Source organism: Saccopteryx bilineata, chromosome 8, assembly GCF_036850765.1.
Source record: "Saccopteryx bilineata isolate mSacBil1 chromosome 8, mSacBil1_pri_phased_curated, whole genome shotgun sequence".
Taxonomy (NCBI): domain Eukaryota; kingdom Metazoa; phylum Chordata; class Mammalia; order Chiroptera; family Emballonuridae; genus Saccopteryx; species Saccopteryx bilineata.
In genome coordinates, this window is record NC_089497.1 from 8,570,672 (window position 1) to 8,596,213 (window position 25,542).

A 25,542-nucleotide genomic window follows, 5' to 3' on the forward strand; every position below is an offset into this window, starting at 1 on the left:
TCCCACCTCATGGTCCTCTGTACCACCAGCACTAAGCGGGTCATCACGTAACACAGGGCTAGGTCTGGCTGTGACAGACCCTCCGGAGCACAGGAGCACAGGCGAGTCACTGAACCTTGCCCCTGGTCCTTGGCCAAGTTTCCAATCATGGGCCACCTGACTGCCTCCTCCGTTCTCTAGCTGCTCTTCCGAGCTTGCCTGTCCTGCCTCCAGTCTACTCACCAGAATCCTTCCTCCCCTCCACCCCATGCCAACCTTCCTGTGCCCTCAGAAGGCGGAGGTCTGTGTTGCTGCAGGGACGGGGTAACTGACCAGCAGGACGGGGAGACTCATTGTCCGATTCCAGCACATCGGGGAGGGAAGCGGACAGCACCTCGGGCGTGAACACAGAGAAACGCAGCTAGCAGGCAACAAGACGAATCAATCACTAGACTGATTTTATTGTTCAAAAAAAGTCCTGTAGGCCTGAGTTCAACAATACCCAACCAGACCATCAAATTCTGTCTTTCATATTGAGGGAAACAGAAGCTTTTTTGGGTAACCTGATCATTCCAGGCTTTCGGCTGAAAAGGCAGAGGTGCTCTCCACCACCAAGTTCTCCGGCCCGTGCGTTGTTTCGCTAGGATGCCACTCAACTGTCGGGTGATGTATAAAGAGCCCGCGGGGGAAGTGTGTCTGTATGTGGGTGGGGGCGCTGTCAGATCAAAGGTGCGGTCGTTCCCAGCGCTGTCTGTTCCAGCCTGTGTTCGATCGCAACAAATGTGTCTTGTCCGCACTGGTGGATTATTAACAGAGGTTATTGGTCTCCATGGCAAAATGATAGCTCTGAACCTAATCTCATTTATGGGAGTGCACGGGGGGAAGAAAGAAAGACTCCAGGTCGGGAAGAGCGTATAAATACCCATCAGCGTCGAGCCTCTGCGGTACTGGAGAAGCTGAAGCAACGCCCCGGACGCAGATCACCGGCTGACTCTCTTCTCAGCTGCAGAACACGAACGGGCCTGGGGACGTTTACTGGGACCTGCGGCCAGTCACTCGTGAGAGCCCGTGAAGGAGGCAGCGAAGGGCCACTCTCCCTGCCCTGTGCCACCCGTCCCCGGCATGTGCACCGGGAGCTGTGCCAAGTGCCTGGGGGGCACCCTCATCCCCCTCACCGTGTTCAGCTTGCTGGCCAACATCCTGTTGTTCTTCCCCGGAGGGAAAGTGATCGACAACAAGGATCACCTTTCTGATGAAGTCTGGTATTTTGGAGGGATACTAGGAGGCGGAGTCCTGGTGAGTAGGAAAGCCTGGAGGTCCCCCTGAGGGAGGTGTGCCCCCATTCTTCTAGACTTGGGCACCTGCTGACCAGCAGGAGACTTGGGGGCTGACCGAAGCCCGAGCATTGCACAATGCCAGTGCCTTTGTTTTCCTTTCTCCGGTGGGACCGGAGGAGGACGTGTCCCCTAAATGTACTGGGTAACTTAAACTTGGGCCTGCCAGTTGTTTTCGTGAGCCATTAAATTCCAGGAACCACACTGCAGGTCACAGAAGTGCTTTAATCCAACAAGAGAGGGGGGAGCTGGACGGGTGAGGGCAGTGGGGGGGCGGAAACAGACTTTCTAGCAAATAGATTGAGTGAAAAGCACCAAGAGCAGGAGGTAGGTGTCAGTGGATTCCTCTCCATGCGTGCACGAGGGACTTCTTACCCCTTGTTTCCAACAGCGACTGGGGGCTGCTGCCTTAGAGAGCACCTCCCATGGCAATCAGGAACCGCCATCCAAATAGAAGTTCAGGGTGTTTTGAAATCCTGCTCCATTGACACTGCAGCCAGGCCAGTGACACCTAAGTACTTAGTAACAATCATCCAGGCCGCCACTGCCGTGCTGCTAGTTCCTGCGATACCCTTTGGCCACCAAGTCCCATGTCAGGGCTGCGCCTCCTCACACAGACTGGCAGGGGTGGGTCCTCCCTTCACCCCCAGACCCATTCTGAGCGGCTTCTCTTGCTGGCAGATGATCTTCCCTGCGCTGGTGTTCCTGGGCCTGAAGAACAATGACTGCTGTGGTTGCTGTGGCAACGAGGGCTGTGGGAAGAGATTTGCGGTGAGTGACCAGGGGGTGCACACCAGGATTATTCCAGGGCGCACTGTCCCCTTGTGGGGGCGTCTCGCGGGTGGGGGACGAGTAACCAGCAAGGAGGACTCTGGGGACAGCTGTTGCCAGACAGATGGAGTTCTTCCTGTGGGTGCAAAGTAACAATGACGATACATTGTAAGATACCAGCGCCCTCCTTGTCGTGCACGACTACCATTGTGTGTGTTATTTATTATTTATATTTTTATTGAATTTATTGGGGTGACGTTAGTGTATCAAGTTAAGTAGTTTCCGGGTGTGGCTGGCACTTTAGGTCTTACAAGCAAACAGGGGCGTCCGAGCTGGGGCCCCGCTGTGCGGTCACATAAGGAACTCAGGCCGGGAAGGCGGAGACGGCGCTCGACGTCCCCACGAGAGGCCTGAGGCCTTAGACCTGCCCCGTCCTTCTCCTTCTCCGTCCATCTGCGAAGGGGGCTGGGACAATGACGGAGGGTAACGTCCTCTCCACTGTAGCCCTGAAACGCCCCGCCCACCGCACGGCCCACACCCCGCCTCCCGCCCAGCCCTTCCCACTTCTCCGGGGATTTTGCCTCAGGACTTCCAACTTCAGGTGGGCAGCCAGCCATCCTTCTTGCAGATGGACAGAGCGATGAGGCGTCCCCGTTCCAGAGTTGGGGGACAGGAGAGAATTCTGGGCCGCGGGGTCGGGTCCGCTGCTACAGACAGCGGCTCTCTGCCCTGTCCGCTCGCCTGGGCTGTAGGGCGTTGGGTTGGACTAGCGCTGAATTGCCGGGGTCTGGGGCACACTCTGCTACAACACAGATGTGCTCTATTTTCCAATAACGCGGAAAGTTATTTCCTTTTCGATTCCCCCTCAACCCTTTGATTCCATCATGAAAAAGAAAATCTTATTGTATGGGGAAAAAAAAGTGTTTACTATTTCTCAGCTCTCATAACCTCCCTTTTTAACAAAAGGAGAACAAGTCTCCAGCTCCGAGAATGCAAGCAAGCAAGAATTCAATAACATGATGTTATGCTTCCTAAAGACTCTAGATTTGATTCAGATGATACAAATGAAGGAAAGAGAAAAGCGTTAAGAATTCAAGTACAGCGATGTGGCAAAGGGCGGGGAGGCCGGGGATGGCGCGGGGTGGCGGGGAGGCCGGCTCCTGCTCCAGTCTCCCGAGGTTCACTGTCCACCTAGGGACACCGACCCCAGTGATGAGCTAGACACACTCATCTTCCCTTCTTAAAGGGAAAGTTCTCTGTTCTGAAGCTAATCCTGTTGCCATTCTTGCTCACCGTACTTGCTCATTTTTTTTTTAAGTCAGTGGATGGGATATAGACAGACTCCCACATGCACCTCAACTGGCACCCCAACTGGGATTCACCCTGCAAACTCCTACCTGGGGTGCTCTAGCCATCTAGGGCTGTTGCTCAGAAACCAAGCTATTTTTAGCACCTGGGGCAGAGGCTCCAGGGAGCCATCCTCAGTGCAGAGGGCCAAGCACAGGGGACCAACTGTCTCAAACCAATCTAGCCATGACTATGAGAGGGATACAGAGAGGGGGTGGGGAGGGGTGAAGAAGCAGATGGTCGCTTCTCCTATGTGCCCTGACTAAGAATTGAACCCGAGATGTCCATACACTAAGCCGATGCTCTACCACTGAGCTAACTGGCCAGGGTCCATATTTGCTCATTTATAAATTAAAGAATATTTACTGCATATACCTAAAGGGCTGAGGCTGGTACACTGTGCACAGCACACGGATTTCCACATGAGGTCATAGATCATGAACACATCACCTTTACACCATCAGAAGTCCCAAGTAAGCACTGAGTAGTGGAGTCACCTTTACATCGTCATTCACAAAAAGACCTAAAATAACCAGAAATTATTAATATAATTATATGGCATGTGTTATATATAATGTAATATTTTATGTAATTAAGATTAAGAAGAAATACCTAACTCATTTTCTGCTTGAAATATAATCCTGCTCTACTTGAGAGACTTTAAGAAAAGAGTCGTAGATGAGAATTTGAAAGAAAATAGCAGTGAAGGAAATTAGATGAAGAGATAAAGGACTCACTGTTTAGTCTACCAGCTCATTTCCTGGTGTTGAATAGAGCTGAAGATCGGCCTATTCAATAGAGCGTTTTGATGATCTGTGGTTTATATACAACCACAGTGAGAAGTGCAATAACATTCAAAGGATTGTGCAAAACTTGTTTATTAATTAGATTTAAGCAAAGCGCAAGAGGAAGGCCCCAAATCCTGTTTTCACGAGTGCAGGTGAGTCAATGTGACCCGAAACGTCTGCTGCCGGTTCAGTCCTCCCTCTGAGCTCCCTAAACCACCCCCCACCCCCCACGTGGGACCTGCCCTTGGGGGGAGGTGCGGCTGTCACCTCCAAACCACTGGCTGACTGTCCCCAGGCCAGTGTCCATCAGAGGACCAGCCAGGCCAGTCTGTCAGCTCAGGCACCGGCCACAGCTGCCCTGGACCAGGGGCCACCACACTCCAGGTGGCCAGCAGGCCCTTTCTGGATTTGTTTTGTTTGTAATCAGCTGCCAGCTTCTAAAGATAGAGTTCACTAGAAGTGTCTGGAAACCCTACTACTTTTCCAGAAATTAAAAACCTGCCGTGGTGCCCCTGAGCCTGCACTCGGGCACAATGGGCGCTCAGGGGAGGCGGAGCCTCTGTGTGCCGCCCCCGCCCACCCCGGAGGGCCACTGAGCCACGTCCCTGCTCCGGAGCCTCGTTCCCACCTTGTTCTGGGGATCTGGGGCCACGCAGCAGCCACTTCATAAAGAAAGGTGTTACACACATTTGTCAGACGGAAAGAAAAGAGCTGCAGCAGGATTTGACGGGCGCTCTAGAGCTGGAAGACGGGTACTTTCCCACGGGCCGACAGCCTTCCCCTCAGGTGTTTCGAGAACTCTGCTTCATAAACCTTGCTGGGTACAAAGGCCCGTGAGGCATAAACGGACCAGGCCGAGGGCTGGGGCTCCATCCTGCTGCTATCTGCACAGCCTTTTGCTCTGTCCTGTCCTGACCTCCCTCTCCTCTCCTTTGTTATGTCTTTCTGGAGTTTCCAGAAGCTAGCTGTCTCATTTTTTTTTTTTCTTTTCTTGGGTGGTAACACCAGGAATAAAAATTGGCAGTGGGCCCTGGCCAGTTGGCTCAATGGATAGAGCGTCAGGCCAGCCTGCAGAAGTCCCAGGTTTGAACCCCAGTCACAGCACACATGAGAAGCAACCATCTGCCTCTCTCCCCCTCCCTCTCCCTCTTCTCTCCCTCTTCCCCTCCAACAGCCAGTGACTCAATTGGTCCTAGTGTCAGCCCCAGGTGCTGAGGATAGCTTGGTTGGTCCGAGCATCAGACCGAGATGGGGGTTGCCAGGTAGATCCCAGCCTGGGTGCATGCAGTTCTCCTTCTCCCCCCTCTCGCTTAAAACCCACAAATCAACAGTGGAGCAGGCTGTGGTGCCCGCCGGGCTGGGGAAAGTTGTGAGCTCGCCTGGCTGACACGTTTGTGGTGAACTAGGAAATGGAGGCGCCCCCTGCTCTGAGGCAGAGCCCCAGCTCCAGGCTCCGCAGTTTCATAAACCAGACGCAAGGCAAGCTGAGGGGACGTCCTGGGGCTGTGACAGCCTGACCGAGGATTGCTCTCAGGGCTCAGCCTCTTCCCCCCCCAGACCGGAGTTTCCCGTGTCCTCGAACACGGACAGAAATGGGTCCCTCAGGGTCCACCGGGACAGCAAATGCATGTCATCAGTTCATTCATGTTAAGTACGTGCTTTAAGGCGAGCCTGCAGAAGACCCTGAGTCAGAGAGCCTCTTTAGTAGAGGGTGAAGGTGGAGTCACAGAGGAGATGTGGGCGGCTGTCGGGCTTGCTCGCTGGTGTGCCAGCTGCCAGCACTTCGCCTGATGAGTGTGTGAGCGCGTGGCAGAGGCCCGTGTGCATAGCCCATATAAGGCTACGGCTGCTTGCACTGGGGGGGGGGGGGGTTTGCGGGTGCATGATGTGCCTTCCTGCCCGCCCTCGGGAGGGGCCATTTTGCTGTTTGTTTGCCCAAGAGGCGGTTTCCCTTGCCTGTGTGCTTGTCCGCCGTTGTGTGACTTTATTAAACGGGACAACCCAACACTTTCCAGGTCCACAGTTTCTCTACCATCTGCCCAAATCCAGTGTGGACCTGCCTGGCCTCGGGCCTGGCATGACAGGGGACATATTAGGGAGGCGGGCCTTCCAGCATCCTTCAGTACCACCCGGGGAAGGCCCACCCCACTTGCAGGCGGGTTCGGATGGGTTCCAGCCGGTCCTAAAGGAGCGTTCACATTGCAGAGTCCTCCCCAGTGCCCCCTAGAGGGGCCCCAGGTGAGCGCTTCTGGAGTGAGCATTTCAGCCACTTTCAGGGGGACATGAGACAGTTCTTTTAAAATAACAAACTTGTAAGAAAAAAACACAGTATGGCACCCGCCTGCATCACTAGATGATTTCTATGCTGTAAAATGGATTATGGCCCTCGCTACCTTGCCTAAAAACAGCGCAGGGGTTGGGGGAGGATGTTTAAGCCTCAGTGTGCAGGGAAGGGGAGGGTAGTGCCAAGGGCCTGGGGCACTGAGGACGCGAGAGTCCTCGATACCTCGTGTCGGGTGAAGTAAAGGCTTCCTCAGGAGGGACTGCAGGTGATTTCCAAACTTTCAGGTTCATCTCTCATGAAGTCGCAGCAGGTGGGCATTAAACACCCCGCTTGATAAATAAATAAAAAATATGAGGCACATAAACATGATGACTTTTAGACTGCAGCACCCACTCCGCCACCCTTCCCCCTTCCCTAGCATGGCCAGAAATACAAAAAATTAATGTTTTAAGGCAAAAAAACAAAAGAAAACACCACTTCCAGTAATCGCTATGTGTCTCTGAGAATAATGGCTGAGAGGTGCCTGCACGCCCTCCCACCTCCCAGAGGTGTTTCTCCAACTTGTTGCCAGTGCCTGGGTCTCCAGACACCATGCCCCCACACCACCCACCTCTCCTCCCTTCCCAGCCCCCGGTGCCTCTTCCTTCTGGCTCAGCAAACGCAAGCCCGCACCTGACCAAGCACCCACCGCCGACAGGGGCAGGGCCGGGGTCGGACCCCAGGTGGTCTGCCTCCAGGCCCCAACAGAGGAGGTGGTCTTAAGGCTGACAAGTGGTGAGTGAGTCAGAGGGCACCTGACGAGAGGGCGTCTCTGCCTTCCGTTCTGGGGGGAGAGTTTACAGCCTATACACACACACATTTCTTTATCAGTGTGGACAGAATGGGTGTGCTGAACATCCGTAAGCGAGTTAGCCTGTTTGCTTTTATTTTCCTGCTCGGAGTTATGCTCTCCGTACATGTGGCAAACGAGAGTGTGTGAGGATATGATAACCACAGCACTATACTATAATAATGACATTCACGACGGGCTGGCTAGTGACCTGCGAAATCATCTGAAACTTGGAACTAGGCGCAAGAGGTTACTGGGTATGCTGAACGTAACCCACCTGGGGCCATGTGATTTTCTAGGTGTGTCCCTTTGATGCCCTATTCACTGTTAACGAGATGATCTCTCTCAGGCAGGGACTTACTACCGAACCTTCCTTTACAAAACAGAGATGGCGACCTCAGAAAGTTTAGCTTCCCACGGGGGCAGCCAGGACTCACACCCAGCGCGGCCTGCCTGGAATTCGTGTCCATGACCACTCCACTCTAGTGTCCCTCTCTAGGATTTACTCATTAGAGGGAAAGACGTTTCCATGGTGCAGAGGCTACGGAGGAAGCTTCCGATTCCTGACTCCGACTCTGCTCCCCCCTTTCTCCTGCCCCGCCTCCTACAGGCTACCGCTGTTCCCCAATATTGGGTCTTCTTCCGGGTATATTCCAAGCCGCTTGCCTGGCTACTTTAAACATCACCAGTTAGAGTGTCTGGTCTCTAACGTGTTCAACCTGATCTCACTAACTTTTCTTTTAACGTGAAAAATTATGTATCTTGAAACCCATGATAAAGTTTCTGCATGCTAGTTTGGACAATGACGATATCTCTGAGTAGTGAATTTGGCAAGTTCTAAAGGCTGCTGAGCCTAAGATGACTGACCGCAAAGTGACACAAAGTGCACCTTGCTTCACGTGTTTCATCTGGAAACGTTATGAAGAGTCAGTTTGAAATGGTTGTTTTACTCATTTTAAGGTGAGATATTTCAAATTGGAATATAAAAACAGAACACCCCACCTGTGGCTTTTATGAAGCTGTAGCTCGAGACCACATTTCCTTCAGATCACTTTATAAAGAAATAAAATGTCATTGGTTTGCTGAAGAGCCGCCATGTTTCTCTCCTCTCTGACATTTCCCTCCCGCCCGGGAGTGCCCATCATCGCTGTCAATGTGAGAATATCCAAACCGGCTGAGAATTGGTATAAAGCGTTTCCTGAAGCCGCAGGGAGGACACGGCAGGAGGCAAGATCTCAAATGCTCCAAGGAATGACCGTTTTTCCACTTCTTTTATACATTTGGAATGAAAGAGGGAACGTAAGGAAGATCCCAGGAAGGTCGAAGAAGGCAAGCCAGTTAAATCTCTATGATTAGAGTACAGGGTAGTTAGCAAGAGTTGGTGCTCCCCTGAGGGGGGTTACATCTCCAAGAGGTCTGGAAAAGAGGCGTTTCCCATGTGTGTTCATCTAGATGTGCAAGCAGGTAGATGGAGAAGGGGAAGGGGAGGAGAAACTTCCTTGAGCCTGGGGCGAGGCTACCCGCCTTACTTGGCCAGCTGGCAATGTATGATCAGATCACCCTGCGAGTCACTTTCCCCTGATTTGTTACACAGCTCCTTTTCATCGGCTTCATAAGTTCAGCGCAGACACTAGCCAGGCATTTTTTTAAACTTTTACTACAAAAACTCCAGTTTTCAATGTTCTAGGTAGAGTACGCTGTTCGATACAACAGCCACTGCCCACCTGTGTCTCCGAGCACATGAAGGGCGACTCCTCTAAACAGAGACGCCCCGTCAGCGTAAAATACACAGCAGAGTTCAAAAACGTACAGCAACAAGAATGTAAAGTATCTCTCTGGTGATTCTTATCCCGACTACATGTTAAATGATAATAGTTCAGACACGTTGAGTTAAAGAAAAAAAAAAAAAAAAAAAAAAAATATATATATATATATATATCTCATTTTTTTACTTTTTGGTGGTTATTGGATAATATTAAATTATATATGCATATACAGGGTTTACAGTTGTGAGTACGTGACCAAGCTTAGTCTTGTAGCATTGTTTATTCATTACTCTATTATTTTCCGTATGAACGACTGTAAACCTACTTTTGCTCCACTCTGTATACACAATCAACATGATTTCATTGGACAGTGTTTACCGTGGAAACGTGAAAAAAAAACCATGTCTCATTGATATTTTATGTTAACCTGGTTTTTCATTTATTTAGACTTGCCTAAAATAAAGAGTGTTTGCCTTCACGCTCACTCTTTGTGTCTGTAAACATTGGCAGGCTAGAATGTTCCCGGGCCGATATCTAAAACCTTCCTCAGTTCACACCATGGCCACAGCACAAGTCCGAATTCTCCTCTCACTTAACAACAGATGTTGACATCCTGACTTGCTCGAATTCAAGGGACCGTCTAGAATTCCCGCACCGCTCTCTTCTGTTTACTACAGGAAGCTGAGGTCAGAGAGGTGGACCCTGGGTGGTGCAGAGAGGGCTGGGAGCCTGGTCTTCTCAGACTTCCAAATTGCTTTCCTAAATAATGCAGTCACTCCTTTTCATTGCACCAACGTTAGATACTCTTATATTCTTAGCCACCAATGGTGTCCTGGTTCCTGACTGCTAATTAGAACTCAAGATCAAGAGTCAAGTAAGCAAAAAAGATCGTTTTTTTTATGTGCTATTATATTTCTGTGTGAGAACCAAGGCGACATACAAACAACAGGGGTCTGGTGTTCGCGCAGTGTGTCATGGGGGGAGTGTGTGTATTTGGGGGAGTGGAGGGTGCAGGACACGGGGCCGGGAGGGAGGAGACCCGGTCCCTGAGCCAGCTCAGCCTCCTTCTGGATGCGAAACTCCATTATTCCATAGATTCTGATCGCCCGGGTGCCCTCAGATCCTCTGCACTCGCAAACACCATCCCCAGCATATACGCTGTGATGATATGGTTAGTAGCACATGGAGGGAAAAGGGAGTACCTGATAGTGAACTTAGATGATCACATCGGATTTCTGCAATAGCCCTTCAGGTAAGCTTTATCATGCCCGTTTTATAGATGGAAAAACTAAGGCTCCAAGGATATATATATATATATATATACATTATGCAGAGTCAACAGAGAAAAGTGGCAATGCTGAGATTTGAGCCTGGGTCTGCTGACTTTTAAAACTCTTCTGCTTTGAAAGTGGCAATCACCTGCAGATCACGTGGTAGCTCGTACCGAGTGGCCTCAGGCAGGGCATAAGCAACAGCTGAGGTTGGCCTAAACAAGAACTCCTCCTGTCAACAAACATCCAGTGGCCAGCTTATAAACCACATCAGAGCACCACCCAACCATCTTCACAAATATCACACCCAGTGGGCAAACAGCAGGGACGAGGAGGACCCTGCTAAAGTTTTGCTCTGTAGGGTCAGTCCCTGCCTAATAGCTTCTTCACCATGGTCATGGCCAGTCCTCACAACTTATCAGCCCAAGGGTCATTCCCTCCCATTGACATCCCAATGGCAATCATGGCTCAACTATGGACAATAGGAGGGCATACACAACTCACACAGGGGACAAACCTGGAGCACCTGGCTCAGGTGACCAGAAAGACGAAAGACCATGCCACTGGACCTCATAGGACACCTACTACCTAAGGCCACTCTCCCAAGATTGGGAGATGTAGCAGCCCTACTTAACACATAGAAACACACAGAGGGAGACAGCCAAGATAAGGAGAAACAGAAACACATCTCAAATGAAAAAAAACAGAACAAAACTCCAGAAAAGAACTGGGGAAAATAGGGACAAGCAGTTTACCACATGCAGAGCATAAACCGCTAGTTATCAGGATGCTCAACAATCTCAGCAAGAACCTCAACAAAGACATCTAGGAAACCTAAAACTGGAGATAAGAAACAAACAAACAAAAAACAGAAATGAAGAATACAAAAATTGAAATAAAGACTACACTAGAAAAAAATCAACAACACATTAGATGAAGCAGAAGATCAAATCAGTGACTGGAAGACAAGGAATTAGAAAACACCCAATCAGAGCAGCAAAAAGAAAAAAGAACCCAAAAACATGAGCATAGTTTAAGAGACCTCTGGGACAACATCAAGCATACCAACATTCCTACCATAGGGTACCAAAAGGAGAAGGAAAAGAATACAGAATTGAAAACCTATCTGAAGAAATAATGACAGGGCCCTGGCCACTTGGCTCAGTAGTAAAGCATCGGCCTGCTGTGTGAATGTCCCAAGTTCAATTCTCGGTCAAGGCACACAGGAGAAGCGACCATCTGCTTCTCCACCTCTCCCCTTTCTCTCCCCCTTCTCTCTCTCTCTCTCTCTCTCTCTGTCTGTCTCTCTCTCTCTCTCTCTTTCCCTCCTGCAGCCATGGCTTGATTGGTTCGAGTGCATTGGTCCCGGACACTGAGGATGGTTCCATGGAGCCTCTGCCTCAAGAGCTAAAAATAGCACAATTGTGAGCATGACCCCAGATGGGGTTGCTGGGTGGATCCCGGTCAGGGCACATGCGAGAGTCTGTCTCTCTCTCTTCCTCTCACTTGAAAAAAGAAGAAGAAGGAGAAAGAGAATAAAGAAATAATGACAAAAAATAAAAACAACAAGAACAAAACAAAACAAAAAACTGCCTTAACCTGAAGAAGAAAATAGACAGACAAGCCTGAGGAGTAGAGGAGCCAAACCGGATGAAACCAAAGAGGCCCACACCAAGACACATCGTAATTAACATGCCGCAAGGTCAAGACCAAAACAGAACCGTAAAAGCAGCAAAAGAAAAACAATGAGTGGCCTACAACAAATCTTCCATAAGACTGTCAGCTGATTTATTAATAAAAACATTGCAGGCCAGAAGGGATTGGCAGAAAATATTCAAAGTGATTAAAATCAACAAAGGACCTACAACCAAGAGTATTCAACACAGCAAAGCCATTATTTATTTAGAATCAAAGGACAAATAAAGAGATCCCCAGACAGGATAAGGCTAAAGGAGTTCATCACCACCAAACCAGTATTACAAAAATGTTAAAGGGACTTCTTTAAGAAGAAGGAAAAAAAGATAAAAAATATAAATAATACAATGGCAATAACTAGATGTCTATCAACAAATACTTTAAATGTAAATGGAGTAAATACTCTAATCAAATAGCATAGGGTGGTTAAATGGATAAGAAAACATGATTCATATATAGGCTGCGTACAAGAGATTCATTTCAGATCAGAAGATACACAAAGACTGAAAGTAAAGTAATGGAAAAAGATATTTCATAAAAATAGACTCCAAAAAAAGCTGAGGTAGCAATGCCTATACCAGACAAAATAGACTTTCAAACAAAAGTTGTAACAAAAGACAAAGACGGACCCAGCAATCCCACTTCTGAGTATTTATCCAAAGAAACCCAAAACACTAATTTGAAAATACATCTGCACCCATGTATTCATTGCAGCCAAGGTATTGAAGCAACCTGAGTGTCCATCAATAGACAAACTGATAAAGAAATAGTGGTGCATAGACACAATGGAATATTACTTAGCCATAAAAAAGGAATGTGATCTTACAATTTGTGATAGCATCAATAGACCTAGAGGGTATTTTGCTCAGCAAAATAAGTCAGACAGAGAAAGACAAATACCATATAATCTCATTTGTACATGGAATCTAAAAAACAAAATAAATGAACAAACAAAACAGAAACGAATTCATAGACATGGAAACATTTGGATGGTTGCCAGATGGGAGGGGCATTGGAGGGATGGATGAAAAGGAAGAAGGGATTCAGTAGCACAAATTGGTAGTTAGAGAATAGTCAAGGGGATGGAACATACAGCACTGGAGTATAGTCAGTAATGTTGTAATAACTATGTGTGGTGCCTGGTGGGTATAAGATTTACTAGGCTGATCCCTTCATAAGCTATATAAATGTTTAACCTCTATGCTGTACACCTGAAACTAATAAAATATAAATAATATATAATATGTAATATAAAATTTACCTATAATATAAATTTATTTATCAACTATAAATAAAAAATAAAAAATTATTTTTAAGAAAAAAAGTCTATGCTTTGCACATCTTCATGTTACCAAAGCAAAGGAGGTGATATTTTCTACTTCTATTTCTAAAATTATTAATGTTTTTACACTATTCTTACTGTTGTTTAGAATAGACATTGTGTCTCCCTGGGCATAATATTTTTTACCATAAGAGACAGTTTGCCTGGATGGGCTCCAGGATTTTTTTTCTGCTTTTCATATTATAAAATTTTTTAAAATTTTATAATTTATAAAGAAAGTTGCTAGTACAATCTATTTTCAGTAAGTAATCCCTGTCATATGAAAACATTTAAAAGAACTGGAATGGTTGGGCTTGTTTAACTCAAGGAAGAGAAAACTTTCAGGGGACAGAAGGAGTGGAGAGATATGAAATATAAAATACACTTCTTTAAGATATAAAATGTCCAGGTATTTTTAAAGACTGCTACCACATGGGAGAAAGATTGGATTCAATCTTTTGACCTCAAGAAATGTAACTACAACCAGTGAGGAAATTTTCTAGACTTCTACTCTTTCTGATAAGCAGCCCTTGCCTGCTGCGTAAGACCACGGAGTGACTTAGTCTCAGTGAGATGTTTACGCCAGAAAACCTTTGAGATCACTTCCCATTGTAATATTCTTTGATTCTATAATAGACTGACTTTCATATTAGCCCTGCAAAGGAGATTCTATACTTAACAAGATTAAAAACTTTGATTCATATGTATCAAATTATAATTAGCACTTCAGTCATCAATGAATAGGTGAAAAAAAATACAGGTGAGGAAAGAAGGGGATGAGAGACACCAAATTTCATCCTAGGAGACCCCAGCGGCTCCATCTCCTCTAAACACTGGCTTCTATCTGCAACGCCACTGGAGTCACTGCGCTCAACAACAGGCTGGTGAGGGGTGTGGACAGCCACCAGTGGACGCCTTATGAACCTGGCTGTCTCTCTCTTCTCTTTCAGATGTTCACGTCCACAATATTTGCTGTGATTGGATTCCTGGGTGCTGGGTATTCATTTATCACCTCAGCCATCTCCATCAACAAGGGGCCGAAATGTCTCATGGGCAATAATGACACATGGGGCTACCCCTTCCAAGACGGGTAAGGTGCACCCTGCAATTCCCACCTGTCACCACAAGGGGCACAGTCGGGTTCATGGCCCTGGGGAGAGACTGCCCCCGTGTCGGGACATCTTACCCACAAGCCTCGGGCATGCCGCCCTCCGAGGCAGAGCTGGGGCTGTGAGCTGTGAGCTGTGCGCTGGACGGAAGCTGCACCAGGGCTCACCCCTCACGGCTCTATAGACGGAGACCAGGAGCGATGGCGACGGGGCGGGGCACCTCAGCTGGCCTCAGGGAAGGGGATTGGCGGTGTCTGTGCTGACATGCGAACCGCATCACAGACACGTGGGACAACGAATAACATTAGTGAACAGAGCAGTGGCTTCCACCGCAAAGCTCAGCACAGAGAGCAAGAACGATCCCCCGCTCACAGGGCTCCGGGGCTTTCCCTCATCCCCGGATGCTCTATAACCGAACAATGTCGGAGGTGCCAGTCGACAGCAAGTGACATTAGAATCCTTGTAGATCCTTCATGACATTTATGTTAGTGGAACTCATTAAAATAACACCATGTTTTTTTGTTTTTGTTTTTGTTTGTTTTGGTTTTTTTTTTCATTTTTCTGAAGCTGGAAACAGGGAGAGACAGTCAGACAGACTCCCACATGCGCCCGACCGGGATCCACCCGGCACGCCCACCAGGGGCGACGCTCTGCCCACCAGGGGGCGATGCTCTGCCCATCCTGGGCGTCGCCATGTTGCGACCAGAGCCACTCTAGCGCCTGGGGCAGAGGCCAAGGAGCCATCCCCAGCGCCCGAGCCATCTTTGCTCCAATGGAGCTTTGGCTGTGGGAGGGGAAGAGAGAGACAGAGAGGAAAAGCGCGGCGGAGGGGTGGAGAAGCAAATGGGCGCTTCTCCTGTGTGCCCTGGCCGGGAATCGAACCCGGGTCCTCCGCACGTTAGGCCGACGCTCTACCGCTGAGCCAACCGGCCAGGGCATAATAACACCATGTTTTCAGGGTACTCTGTAGGTTAGAAAGAACTTTCTTTTTTCTCTAATAAATTTATAATTTAATATCCACAGTAACCCCAAAAGGTATTTTACTTCCTGCCGACACAGGGTTAATAAATATGACTTGCTCCAAGTCAGACGGCTCGCTGGGCAGGGCCGGGGTTCAGACTCACGTCCTCCGACTCCCAGGCTGGGTCCTTTTATATTACACATCCTCTGCCGCCTGCCTGCAGTCCAGTACGGTAGCCAGGAGCCATATGTAGCTATTTAAATTTTTTATTTTATTTTATTATTTTATTTTATTTTAGCAAGAGAGAAACAGGAAGGGAGAGAGATGAGAAGAATCAGTTCGTAGTTGTGGCACTTTAGTTGTTCATTGATTGCTTTCTCACATGTGCCATGATAGGGGGGCTCCAGCTGAGCCAGTGATCCCTTGCTCAAGCCAGCAACCTTGGGCTTTAGCCAGTGACCACGGGATCATGTCGATGATCTCATGCTCAAGCTAGCAACCCCACACTCAAGCTGGTGAGCTCGCGCTCAAGCCGGCGACCTCAGGGTTTCAAACATATATCCTCTGTGTCCCAGGTCAGTGCTCTATCCACTGCACCACCACCTGGCCAGGCTGTAGATATTTAAATTTAGATTTAGATTTAAATGAAATAAAGTTAAAAATTCCTCAGCCACATTAGCCATGCTCCAAATCCTCAGTGGCCACGCACGTCTGGTAGTGGCCGTATGGACCATCACAAACACAGGACAGTTCCTGCACAGACTCCAGTGTCCACGAGAGCGGGGGCCATCTCGGCTCTGTTCACCACGGCAGCCCCTCCGCCCAGCACAGTGACGGACACTTCCGGAGGGTCAGGCACGGCGGGTGTGAGGTCCTCCTGCACGGGGCGGATGCATTCATTACTAGAAAATCGATAGGGTGCCAACTGATGAACTCAACCCCCTTTATTAATTCACAGCAACAAGTTAACTTCAGAGTGGGCTTCTGATGGGGCAGGTGGCAGTCCTGGTTCTGTTATGATCCAAGGTCTTGGTGTGTTCACAAGTTCACTTGAATGTCATCCCCACCCTCGTCCGTAGTTAAACAGGAACACGAGGCCTCTAGGATCCTCCCGTCTCAGACAGGGCCACCCAATGCGCTGACGCCCTCCCCTCTGACAGAGGACTGGTGGGGCCCCACTGCCATGGCAGGCCATGTGCTTTCACTGAACCACAGTGTAGGGTACAGGTGATAGTGTAAGGTACAGGTGATAAGGTAGGGTACAGGTGATAGTGTAAGGTACAGGTGCCAGTGTAGAGGACAGATGACAGTGTAAGGTACAGGTGATAGGCACCAGCACAGCGTTAGACACGGTGTTTCTATTTATTGTTATGTAAACAATACTATCCTTGAAGACCTTAAATTCAATTAGAGTAAATCTAAGTCCAAACAAAGGAGGGAGACAGGAAACAGAGCAGACACCAAGTCCCACTCCAAGGCAGGACAACCGTCTCCTACGTCCAACATCCAGGGCGTCACACCTCCTTCGGCGTGCTCCCGCCCTGCTCGTGGTGCAGAGGGATGATGGCCTAGCTCAGGAGAGCAACGCTGGTCTGTGGGTCGGCCAGCACCGGAGCTGTCAGCCGGGTGAGGGACAGGAAACCAGTCTGCCAAGTCCTCTGTGTTTGCCCCCGGCCCCAGCAAAGCAAGCTCTCGTTTCCATCACAACCCGTGTCACGTGTGTCGCTCTCTGGGGGACGCTGTCATGCATGTTATTGGAGCTGCTCCCCACAACAACTGACCCGTCCATTAATAGATATCAGATTCAAGAGGTTTAATCGTGAAAACAAAGCGAAGTAAACTTTGCAGGCAAGCAGGGGCCTTGCAGAATTCTCTGCCATCTCTGTTCACTCGATGGCTTTGACAAGGCGCTATGGGGAGAAAGGTCCAAATGCCCAGACATCGGCGCAGCGGCTTCACACTATCATATGACCAAAACGTGCTGTGCAGTGTAGGCTTGTATCACACAGCCGTGTCCGCCACACTTTCCAGGTGATTTATAGGGTAAGAGCGGTTTTGACTATTTGTGGTTTCGTCCCTCTTGCCCTGACTTTAGAATTTGGTTCCGCATAAGATACAAGGTGCGAGCTGTGGCCCAGTGGGCACAGTTGGGCTTTCAGGATGGTGGACCCAGGCAGGGAGCGTCTCACCGCGCCCTGCGCCATCTGGCGCACCTGCCCGGCGACCCGTCTTCTACATCCCGCGGCCTCTCTGCGGAGACCAGAATTCACATCACAGTCCTCGTGGACTTTAGGTCCCTCAGCAAGCAGAGGCCCGTCTATAACGACGATTGAAGTTTATAAAATGCTTTCCCTCACGTTTCATTCGCTCCTCCCAAAAAACTTATGAGATTGTGAACCCTCCTTCCCAGGAGATAGTTGAGGCCCAGAGAGTTGACAAGTGACTCGCCCGAAACAATACTGTTTCTTAGAGACAGAAGCCTGAACCCAAGTTTCCTGACTCCAAGTCCCAGGGTTTTATCTTGGCCACCACGGACTATGGCAGGCACCCTCTGATCTTTGTGTAGATGCCATCGAGCAAAGCCCCGGGGGGCTCCCACCTCCTGTTTTTTTTATTGGGCCGTGGACTCTTGTCCATTGAATCCCAGTGTGTGACCAGAGCAGCAGCTGTTGCCGTAGCTGTGATGCTAACACACACGCATGGCTGCAAAACGGGCAGAAAAGAGTCATCGCTGTCCGAGCCCAAACGACAGGACCAAACATCAGCAGTGGCAGCCACCTCTTCCTCTTCTTCCTCTTCTTCCTGTTCATGATTAGGTCCAAGAATGTCCCAGGCATGACCTCAATGAAACTTCCTAGTAAACCCGAGAAGAATTCTTAACCTTAAAAGCAGAAAAATGAAGTTCAAAATGTTGTACCAAGGGCTCCCCAGCTAGTAATTAGTATATAGAAGGAGAATTAATTAACAAACAAAGAGAATGGAAACACGTGGCCACAGCCTACGTTGTGCTGGAGCTGTCTCAGCGCAGAGTAAGGACAGCAGCTCCTCCTGACCCGATGCAGAAGGTGCTGGCTGCCGCGGCCCAGTGCCTGGAACACGGCAGGTCGCAGGGTGTCAAACTCCCTGGGCCGGAACTGGGGACAGACACAGGGGACAAGGTTGCTGCCCCGGTGAGTGCACAGTCACAGAAAGAAGACAGGCACGTGGCCAGATGATGACGCAGAGTGCTGGGAAGCTAGAAGGGGACCAGCGCCAGCTGAGGGCAGGAGGGCGTCAGGACTGCCCAGAGGAGCGGCACCTGAGGTGGCCAGGCTGAGTGGCCATGCAGAGTGGACAGGCTGAGTGGCGAGGCTCCCCTGCAACTGCAGGAAGTGAGTTGCATGAAATGCACGTCACTCCCTTCCAAGTTTGGGGATGGCTGCAGCTTGGGTGGAAATACCCTTTAGGAGAATGGAGGCTTTGAGACCCTGCTCAGGATGAAGAAGCAGTCTGCCTGAGCGCCCCCTGCTGCCCAGAATGTGGAAACACGGTCAGTTCCCAGTACCATGAAGTCGGAGGCTGCCTCTCACCTGAAGTTGGAGAGTTGGGCACAGCCATCACTGGCAGGCTCTCTGAGAGCCCCAGAACCAGAGAGAGTGGGGGCGAGGAGAAGGGCCTGGAATGGCCATCCATGGTGGATTGTGAGGGCGGAGGAGGCAGCAGGCCTGGGACCCTGTGAGCGTTTGATCTCACCACCAGGAGGTGCTGTCGTCCCACCACTGCACACGCCCGGGAAGAGGCAGAGAACCTGGGTCTGACGAGCTCTTCTTCTCAGCGTCTTTTCTTTACCAAGTGTACCTGGACAATCCTGTCTCTCTGTGACTGGTGACCAGCATCCAGTGCACAAAGTGTCAAACCAGAAGTCCATGGAGAAATACAGAGCAGAGAGACAAGTGTTTGAAAATAACAACTTCTGAAACGAGCTCTTACACAACAATGCATAAGGTGTATTATCTCGGTGGACTCCCACAGGAGGGGTAGTTTGCAGTGTATTTTATAGACGAAGAGTCTGACACGGCCCGTGGGAAAGGGATGGGGGCAGTACGTGTATGAGAAATCCACAGTCAGTAAGAGGAAGGCTTGCGTTCAAACCCAAGTCCCTGAACCCCAAATTACAGGCTCTTTCTTTAGACCAGACGGCTCAGATTAAGTGAAAGAATAACAATTCTAGTGTTAATTGAGCACTTACTATATGCTAGGCACTGTCCTAAGCACCTCACTGGTGTTAACTCATGTAATCCTCACAATAATATGCTTTTCATGGGTAATGCTATTCCCATTTTACTGATAGTCACACAGCTAGCGACCAGAGAACCTGTGCTCTTTGGGGAAAGGTCAGTCAATGCTATAAACAATGTTTTATGTTTAAAACAAGAGCAAAATGCTCATTCCTTTGTGCCTTCGACTGTGTGAAATGCCAAGGCGTCTTCCTTCATTGCAAAGATTTTTCAGATTTTAACATGGAATATATCAAAATTAGTGTGTGCTGATTCATCGAATCAATCAGAAACAGGAGTCTGAAGACTCGGGGGGGGGGGGTGTTGATGTAACGGCCACATGCAGACAGGTTCCCACTGAGGCCTGAGCGGACAGAGGAGGCTTAAGGGAAGGGGGAGACCCTCTGTGGCCCTGAGAATGTGAGGAGGAATGACAGTTCCCCAGAGCAGGGCCGCCTTCCTGCCATTCTTGGTGAAGACAGCGTCCTTCACGCGGCCCCTTCACGGCATGGGACCCTGGGCGTCACAGGGGGCTCCTGACGAGCAGAGTCCACGAGTGGACTGCAGTTCTCCCACTTCAGAGTGTCTGGAAAATATGTATAACGGCCGCAGATTACTTAGTGCTTTTCATGAATTCAATCTTTCTCGTGTGACATTCTCACAGGTTAACAAATATATGGTTGAGTCAGATTCACAAGTTGGCTAGAATTAGACCTTTAAAAAATCAAGAGAAGTAAGGACCTTTGACTGTAAGACATAATTGTACCTTACATGGCCACTAGACTGGACAGGTAATTTGTCCAAAGTCCAAGTGGTCCCGAATGACAACAGGCGGGGCAAAGCCCAGGAGCCGTCGTGAGACTCCTCTCGTGGAGAGCCTTCCTCCTCCTGGCTCCCTCCTAGGGATTGAGTTTACCCGTTCTCTCGGTCAGCTCACAAAAATCACTCTGTCACTGAGTAGCTGTGTGACCTTGGAGCAAGTCGCTTAACCTCTCTGTGCCTCAATTTCTAATTTGTGAAAAAGAAGACAAGAACCTTAAGGTTTCTCTGAGAAATGAAAGAGTTACTATGTGTAAAATGTTTGAAACAGGGTCTAACTCCTACCTAGGACATGGTTGATGAAAATGTTAGGTATTATTGTTAAACCTCTTGTTTTTGTGGGATATTTTTCTTATGGAGCATTATGTTTTGGATAGAAAGTATTGCAGATGAAAAAATTATGAAGGTGCTTCTCTGGTCTAGGGCATTGCCTACTTTTCATACATGTCTCCGTCCCCACCCCACTCGTGTTCCGGACAGGGATTACCTGAGCAACGAAGGCTTGTGGAGCCAGTGCTTGAAGCCGAAAGAGGTGGTTCCCTGGAACCTGACCCTCTTCTCCATCCTGCTGATCACGGGAGGGGTCCAGATGATTCTCTGCGCCATCCAGGTGGTCAACGGCCTCCTGGGGACCCTGTGTGGGGACTGCCAGTGCTGCGGCTGCTGCGGGGTAAGTGGAGGTCTTGGTCCTTACTTCTCAGGAGCAGGGGGCTGAGGCTGGCCTCCAGCGCTCACGGAGGACACGGGGGAGGGGGCGGCTACAGAAAGCGGAGCCAGGAGGCGGGGCAGTGCAGACAGCCCCCTCTGCCACCCAGGGAAACAGTGACTTCCTGTTGCCGGAACCGGCACTCGGCTCTCTGTGCCTGGTAACAGGCTGCAGCTGACCAGACGTGTTTCAGCTCCACACCCAGCTGACTATAGTCCTGGGGGCAGAGGACTGCACATACACCCAGAAATGTATACTAATGTCCTGTGAGCCTCCCAGGAGGTGGGCTTCTGTCCTCTGCTCATAGTGTCCGCAGTTACACCTCCCAGTCTGGCCCGAAGTGTTCTCACCATTCCCTCACTGAGCCGCACAGAGGGTTAGAGCTGCCAGGTTCCATAGGGAACACACTGCAGGGTGTTTTCTTGTCCCTGGAAAAGAAAAGGATGCACCATTTAAAAAAAAACAAAACAACAAAACAAAAAAATATATATATATATTGATAAGATTTCTGATATAAAAAAATATTTTTAAAGTAGAGGGCGAAGGAAAATCGCAAAGGATTCAGTTTCAGAACTGGTTGTAAATTATCAGCTAGAATGTAAAAAATAACAATAAACGTATGGGCAGAAGACAGTGTATTTATTTCATCTACTGAGCAGATCTGATTAGGCGATTATTCGTACAGGAGATTCACTTCTGTAAATAAGAAAACACAAATACTACAGATAGAAAAAAAGACTAAAGGATATCCCACCAGTATATTAAATGCAGCTGTCTGTGGGTAAAAAACTTCCACTTGTTTTCCTTCTTTCTACTTTATATTATTCAATAAAGGTTTAACAGTTATATATTTTAAAATGCAAAAAAGTAAATGAAAAGTTCAAAAATCCCGATAAAATGCATGTATTACAAATAAGTTTTACTATTGGCTTTTTTCTATAAATTTTAAATTCTATTGTGTTTAAAGTTTTGGTCAATAAGCACAATAGGAGAGAAAAGAAAACTACCAGTTAGTTATTCATCAAAATTATTTTTACGATAGCAGTAAGAATATCGAGCATTTGAATCTTCTTTCTTTTTTTTTTTTTTTTTTTGTATTTTCCTAAGTTGGAAACAGGGAGGCAGTCAGACAGACTCCCACATGCACCCGACCGGGATCCACCCAGCATGCCCACCAGGGGGCGATGCTCTGCCCATCTTGGGGTGTCGCTCTGCCACAACCAGAGCCATTCTAGTGCCTGAGGCAGAGGCCACAGAGCCATCCCCAGCGCCTGGGCAAACTTTGATCCAATGGAGCCCTGGCTGCAGGAGGGGAGGAGAGAGACAGAGAGGAAGGAGAGGGGGAGGGGTGGAGAAGCAGATGGGTGCTTCTCCTGTGTGCCCCGGCCGGGAATCGAACCCAGGACCCCTGCACGCCAGGCTGACGCTCTACCACTGAGCCAACCGGCCAGGGCCATTTGAATCTTCTTATGCCTCCAAAATGAATTCTTGCTTTCTAAAGCAGCTAATCTCAAGCAGCAATATTTATTTATTTATTTATTTATTTATTTATTTATTTATTTATTTTTGCTATCACAGAACACAGTAACACTTTTTAATTGGGTAGCAAATTTTTATTGCAAGGTTTGTTGAAAATGCAACTGCTCTTTGAAAGGAAGTAAGTCTGAGGATTATCTATAAATGTAAAAATAAAACATACCCATAAATGTCAGTAAAGGACTGTTTTCAGTGAGTGTCATCAATTTTCATGAATAAATTACTTGATAATCAAAAGTCAATAGATGGTGAATGAACCATGCTAGAATTCCTTCCCTCCCTCCCTTCCCCTTTTCTTCAACTTTTTATTTGAAGAACTTTAAATCTGCATAAAATACAGAAGAACAGTAGAATGAACACCGTATGTTTTCACCCAGATATACAAATTGTCCGTGTTTGCTCACTCTTCTCTATTGTAACCATTGGAAAGTAATTTGCAGACGCTGTGAAACTTGATTACTAAATTTGTTGCGTTTCTCAGTAGAGCTGTATTTTTTAAAACTCGGTCTGGTGAGGATTCCTTTCTGGACGCCAGCTTGCCTCTCCTAGAGCAGGTCGCCCCACCCCCACCCCCACCCCCCAGGACCCTGTGGAGTCTCAGCAGCTATTTAATGGCTGAGTTACCCAATCAAGCTGCCTGCCTACCTTGTCCGAGTCACAGTTACCTCAGCCGCCTCTGCCGACCTTCTGCAGAGGGTGAGCGGATCAATGTTCACTCATTCAGCCAGAAGATATATACGGAGAGGTTCCTGGGCCTGGCACAGTCCCTGAGTGAGTAATAGACAAAAAAAGTGCTTTAAAAGTCAAGCCACCCAACCGGTGATCGAGGCCAGCCAGCTGTGCAGCCTTGACCACGTCAGTTGCCCTCACCTGTCTTTTTGTAAAATGTGCTTGTTAAATTAAACCAACTTCCTGAGGTTGTTGACTGAGTGTCTAACATGGGGTGCTTAACATACATTCATTTGAAGAATTAGAAGGCTCAGTACACAGTACTGACTTATTTACTAAGAGTATGAAAATATAGCTCCCAGAAGAGCAATGCAATCTCTGGGTTTAACCTCCCTGGGTTTGAATCCTGGCTCTTCTACTTGGCTGTGGCTTTAGAGACATCAATTGAGCTCTCTGCACCTCTTATAGAAATTATTTGGCCCTGGTCAGTTGGCTCAGTGGATAGAGCATACAGACATCCCAGTCAGGGCACACATGAGAAGAAACCATCTGCTTCTCTCTCCCTTCTCTCTCTCTCTCTCTCTCTCTCTTTCCCTCCTGCAGCCAGGGGCTCAGAGCATCAGCCCCAGGTGCTGAGGATAGCTCAGTTGATTTGAGCATTGGCCCCAGACAGGAGATGCTGGGTGGATTCTGGTTGGGATGCATGCGGGAGTCTGTCTCTCTATCTCCCCTCCTCTCATTTAAAAAAGAAATTATTATTATTATTATTATTATTATTATTTTCCAAAGTGAGAAGCAGGGAGGTAGTCAGACTCCTGTATGGAATCCACATGGCATGCCCACCAGGAGGCGATGCTCTGCCCATCTGGGGCGTTGCTCTGTTGCAACCAGAGCCATTCTAGCACCTGAGGCAGAGGCCATGGAGCCATCCTCAGTGCCCGGGCCAACTTTGCTCCAGTGGAGCCTTGGCTGCGGGAGGGGAAGAGAGAGACAGAGAGGAAGGAGAGGGGGAGGGGTGGAGAAGCAGATGGGCGCTTCTCCTGTGTGCCCTGGCTGAGAATCAAACCCGGGACTTCCACACGCCGGGCCGATGCTCTACCACTGAGCCAACCCGGTTGAAAGAAAGAAATTATTTTTAATAAAAAATGATGCAAAATAAAAAGAAGCTTCAACACCTATAATCTAAATGCAGTGAAGTAAGAGATTAAAGCTCGAAACAAAGTCAGACTCGTATAGAAAACATTCAGTAAGTAACCAACAGAGGGCAGGAGGAATTGGAGGAGAGAGGTGATGGGGAGGGGAAGGGAGAGGGGAAAGGTGAAGTGTGGGGGTGGAAATGTCACAATTAATGAACTTTTTCTACCTTCTAGGGAGATGGAGCGGTTTAAAGCTCTGGGACGGACTTCTCTAACTCGGCAGCGTGTGGGAAGAGACGATAAACCCAGTCTTCTCTGTTGGGGATCGTTGGTCTCGATCTGCTTCTGAACTGTCCCGGCTTAGGCAGGGCCCAGATATTCCTTCTCCTTTCCAACCCGCTTAGCGCAACTTGGAGTTCTATGTTCGCTTCAAGTAAAAAAACCTGTTGCGCACTTAACTTAAATTTCTGAATATTTCAAATTAGTTTCCTTTTAGAATTGAAGAGCAGGTAAAAAGCTAACTTTTCACAGTGTTTTTCTTTAAGAATGAAGAATGGATGTCACATACACCGCCACCCTGCTTCTTTGTATATACAGGTGTTTATGTCTTTGGAAGCTTAAAATAATTTGAAGGAGAAAAGAACTTTAAAAATGAGAAACTGAGACCAGCTTCTGCTATCAATATTTAAGGGAATAAAGAATGACTGATGTGTTAAAAATAATTTTTATTTGGTGTCTTTTTGGTTAACATGTTTGAGTTAATTTTGACTATTGTATATTATCTTTTTATGTATATTAACTCAAAATCATGATTCAGTGGTAATATAACAAAGATAATATGGTGAGTGTTTTGGGAGAGAGGGCAAAAAGGTTGAGTGAACTACACCTTCTTTTCACCTTTCTACTAGTGCTTTCTTTGATCAAACAAAAGACAATATTTTAAAAGTTGATTTTGGGAGGAGATC

General features: G+C 48.2%; 1 protein-coding gene and 1 non-coding gene across 2 annotated transcripts; one reads left to right on the plus strand and one right to left on the minus strand.

Annotated features, from left to right (window-relative positions):
* The first annotated feature begins 845 nt into the window (after positions 1 to 845).
* LOC136311849 (transmembrane 4 L6 family member 4) lies at positions 846 to 25,299 on the plus strand. Its single transcript, XM_066241155.1, has 5 exons — positions 846 to 1,275; positions 1,995 to 2,084; positions 14,336 to 14,475; positions 21,011 to 21,200; positions 24,812 to 25,299. Exons 1-5 carry the CDS (start codon positions 1,102 to 1,104, stop codon positions 24,827 to 24,829), a joined length of 612 nt encoding a protein of 203 aa, XP_066097252.1. The 5' UTR covers positions 846 to 1,101; the 3' UTR covers positions 24,830 to 25,299.
* TRNAV-AAC (transfer RNA valine (anticodon AAC)) lies at positions 15,356 to 15,431 on the minus strand. The gene has a single exon. It is a non-coding gene; the product is annotated as a tRNA-Val (tRNA).
* Positions 25,300 to 25,542: the final 243 nt, after the last annotated feature.

Excerpts from the sequence above, each read along its gene's own strand:
- LOC136311849 (XM_066241155.1), top strand. The coding sequence starts at position 1,102 with ATGTGCACCGGGAGCTGTGCCAAGTGCCTGGGGGGCACCCTCATCCCC. Across the intron at positions 1,276-1,994 it reads TACTAGGAGGCGGAGTCCTG|ATGATCTTCCCTGCGCTGGT; the intron begins GTGAGTAGGAAA and ends TCTTGCTGGCAG. Across the intron at positions 2,085-14,335 it reads GCTGTGGGAAGAGATTTGCG|ATGTTCACGTCCACAATATT; the intron begins GTGAGTGACCAG and ends CTTCTCTTTCAG.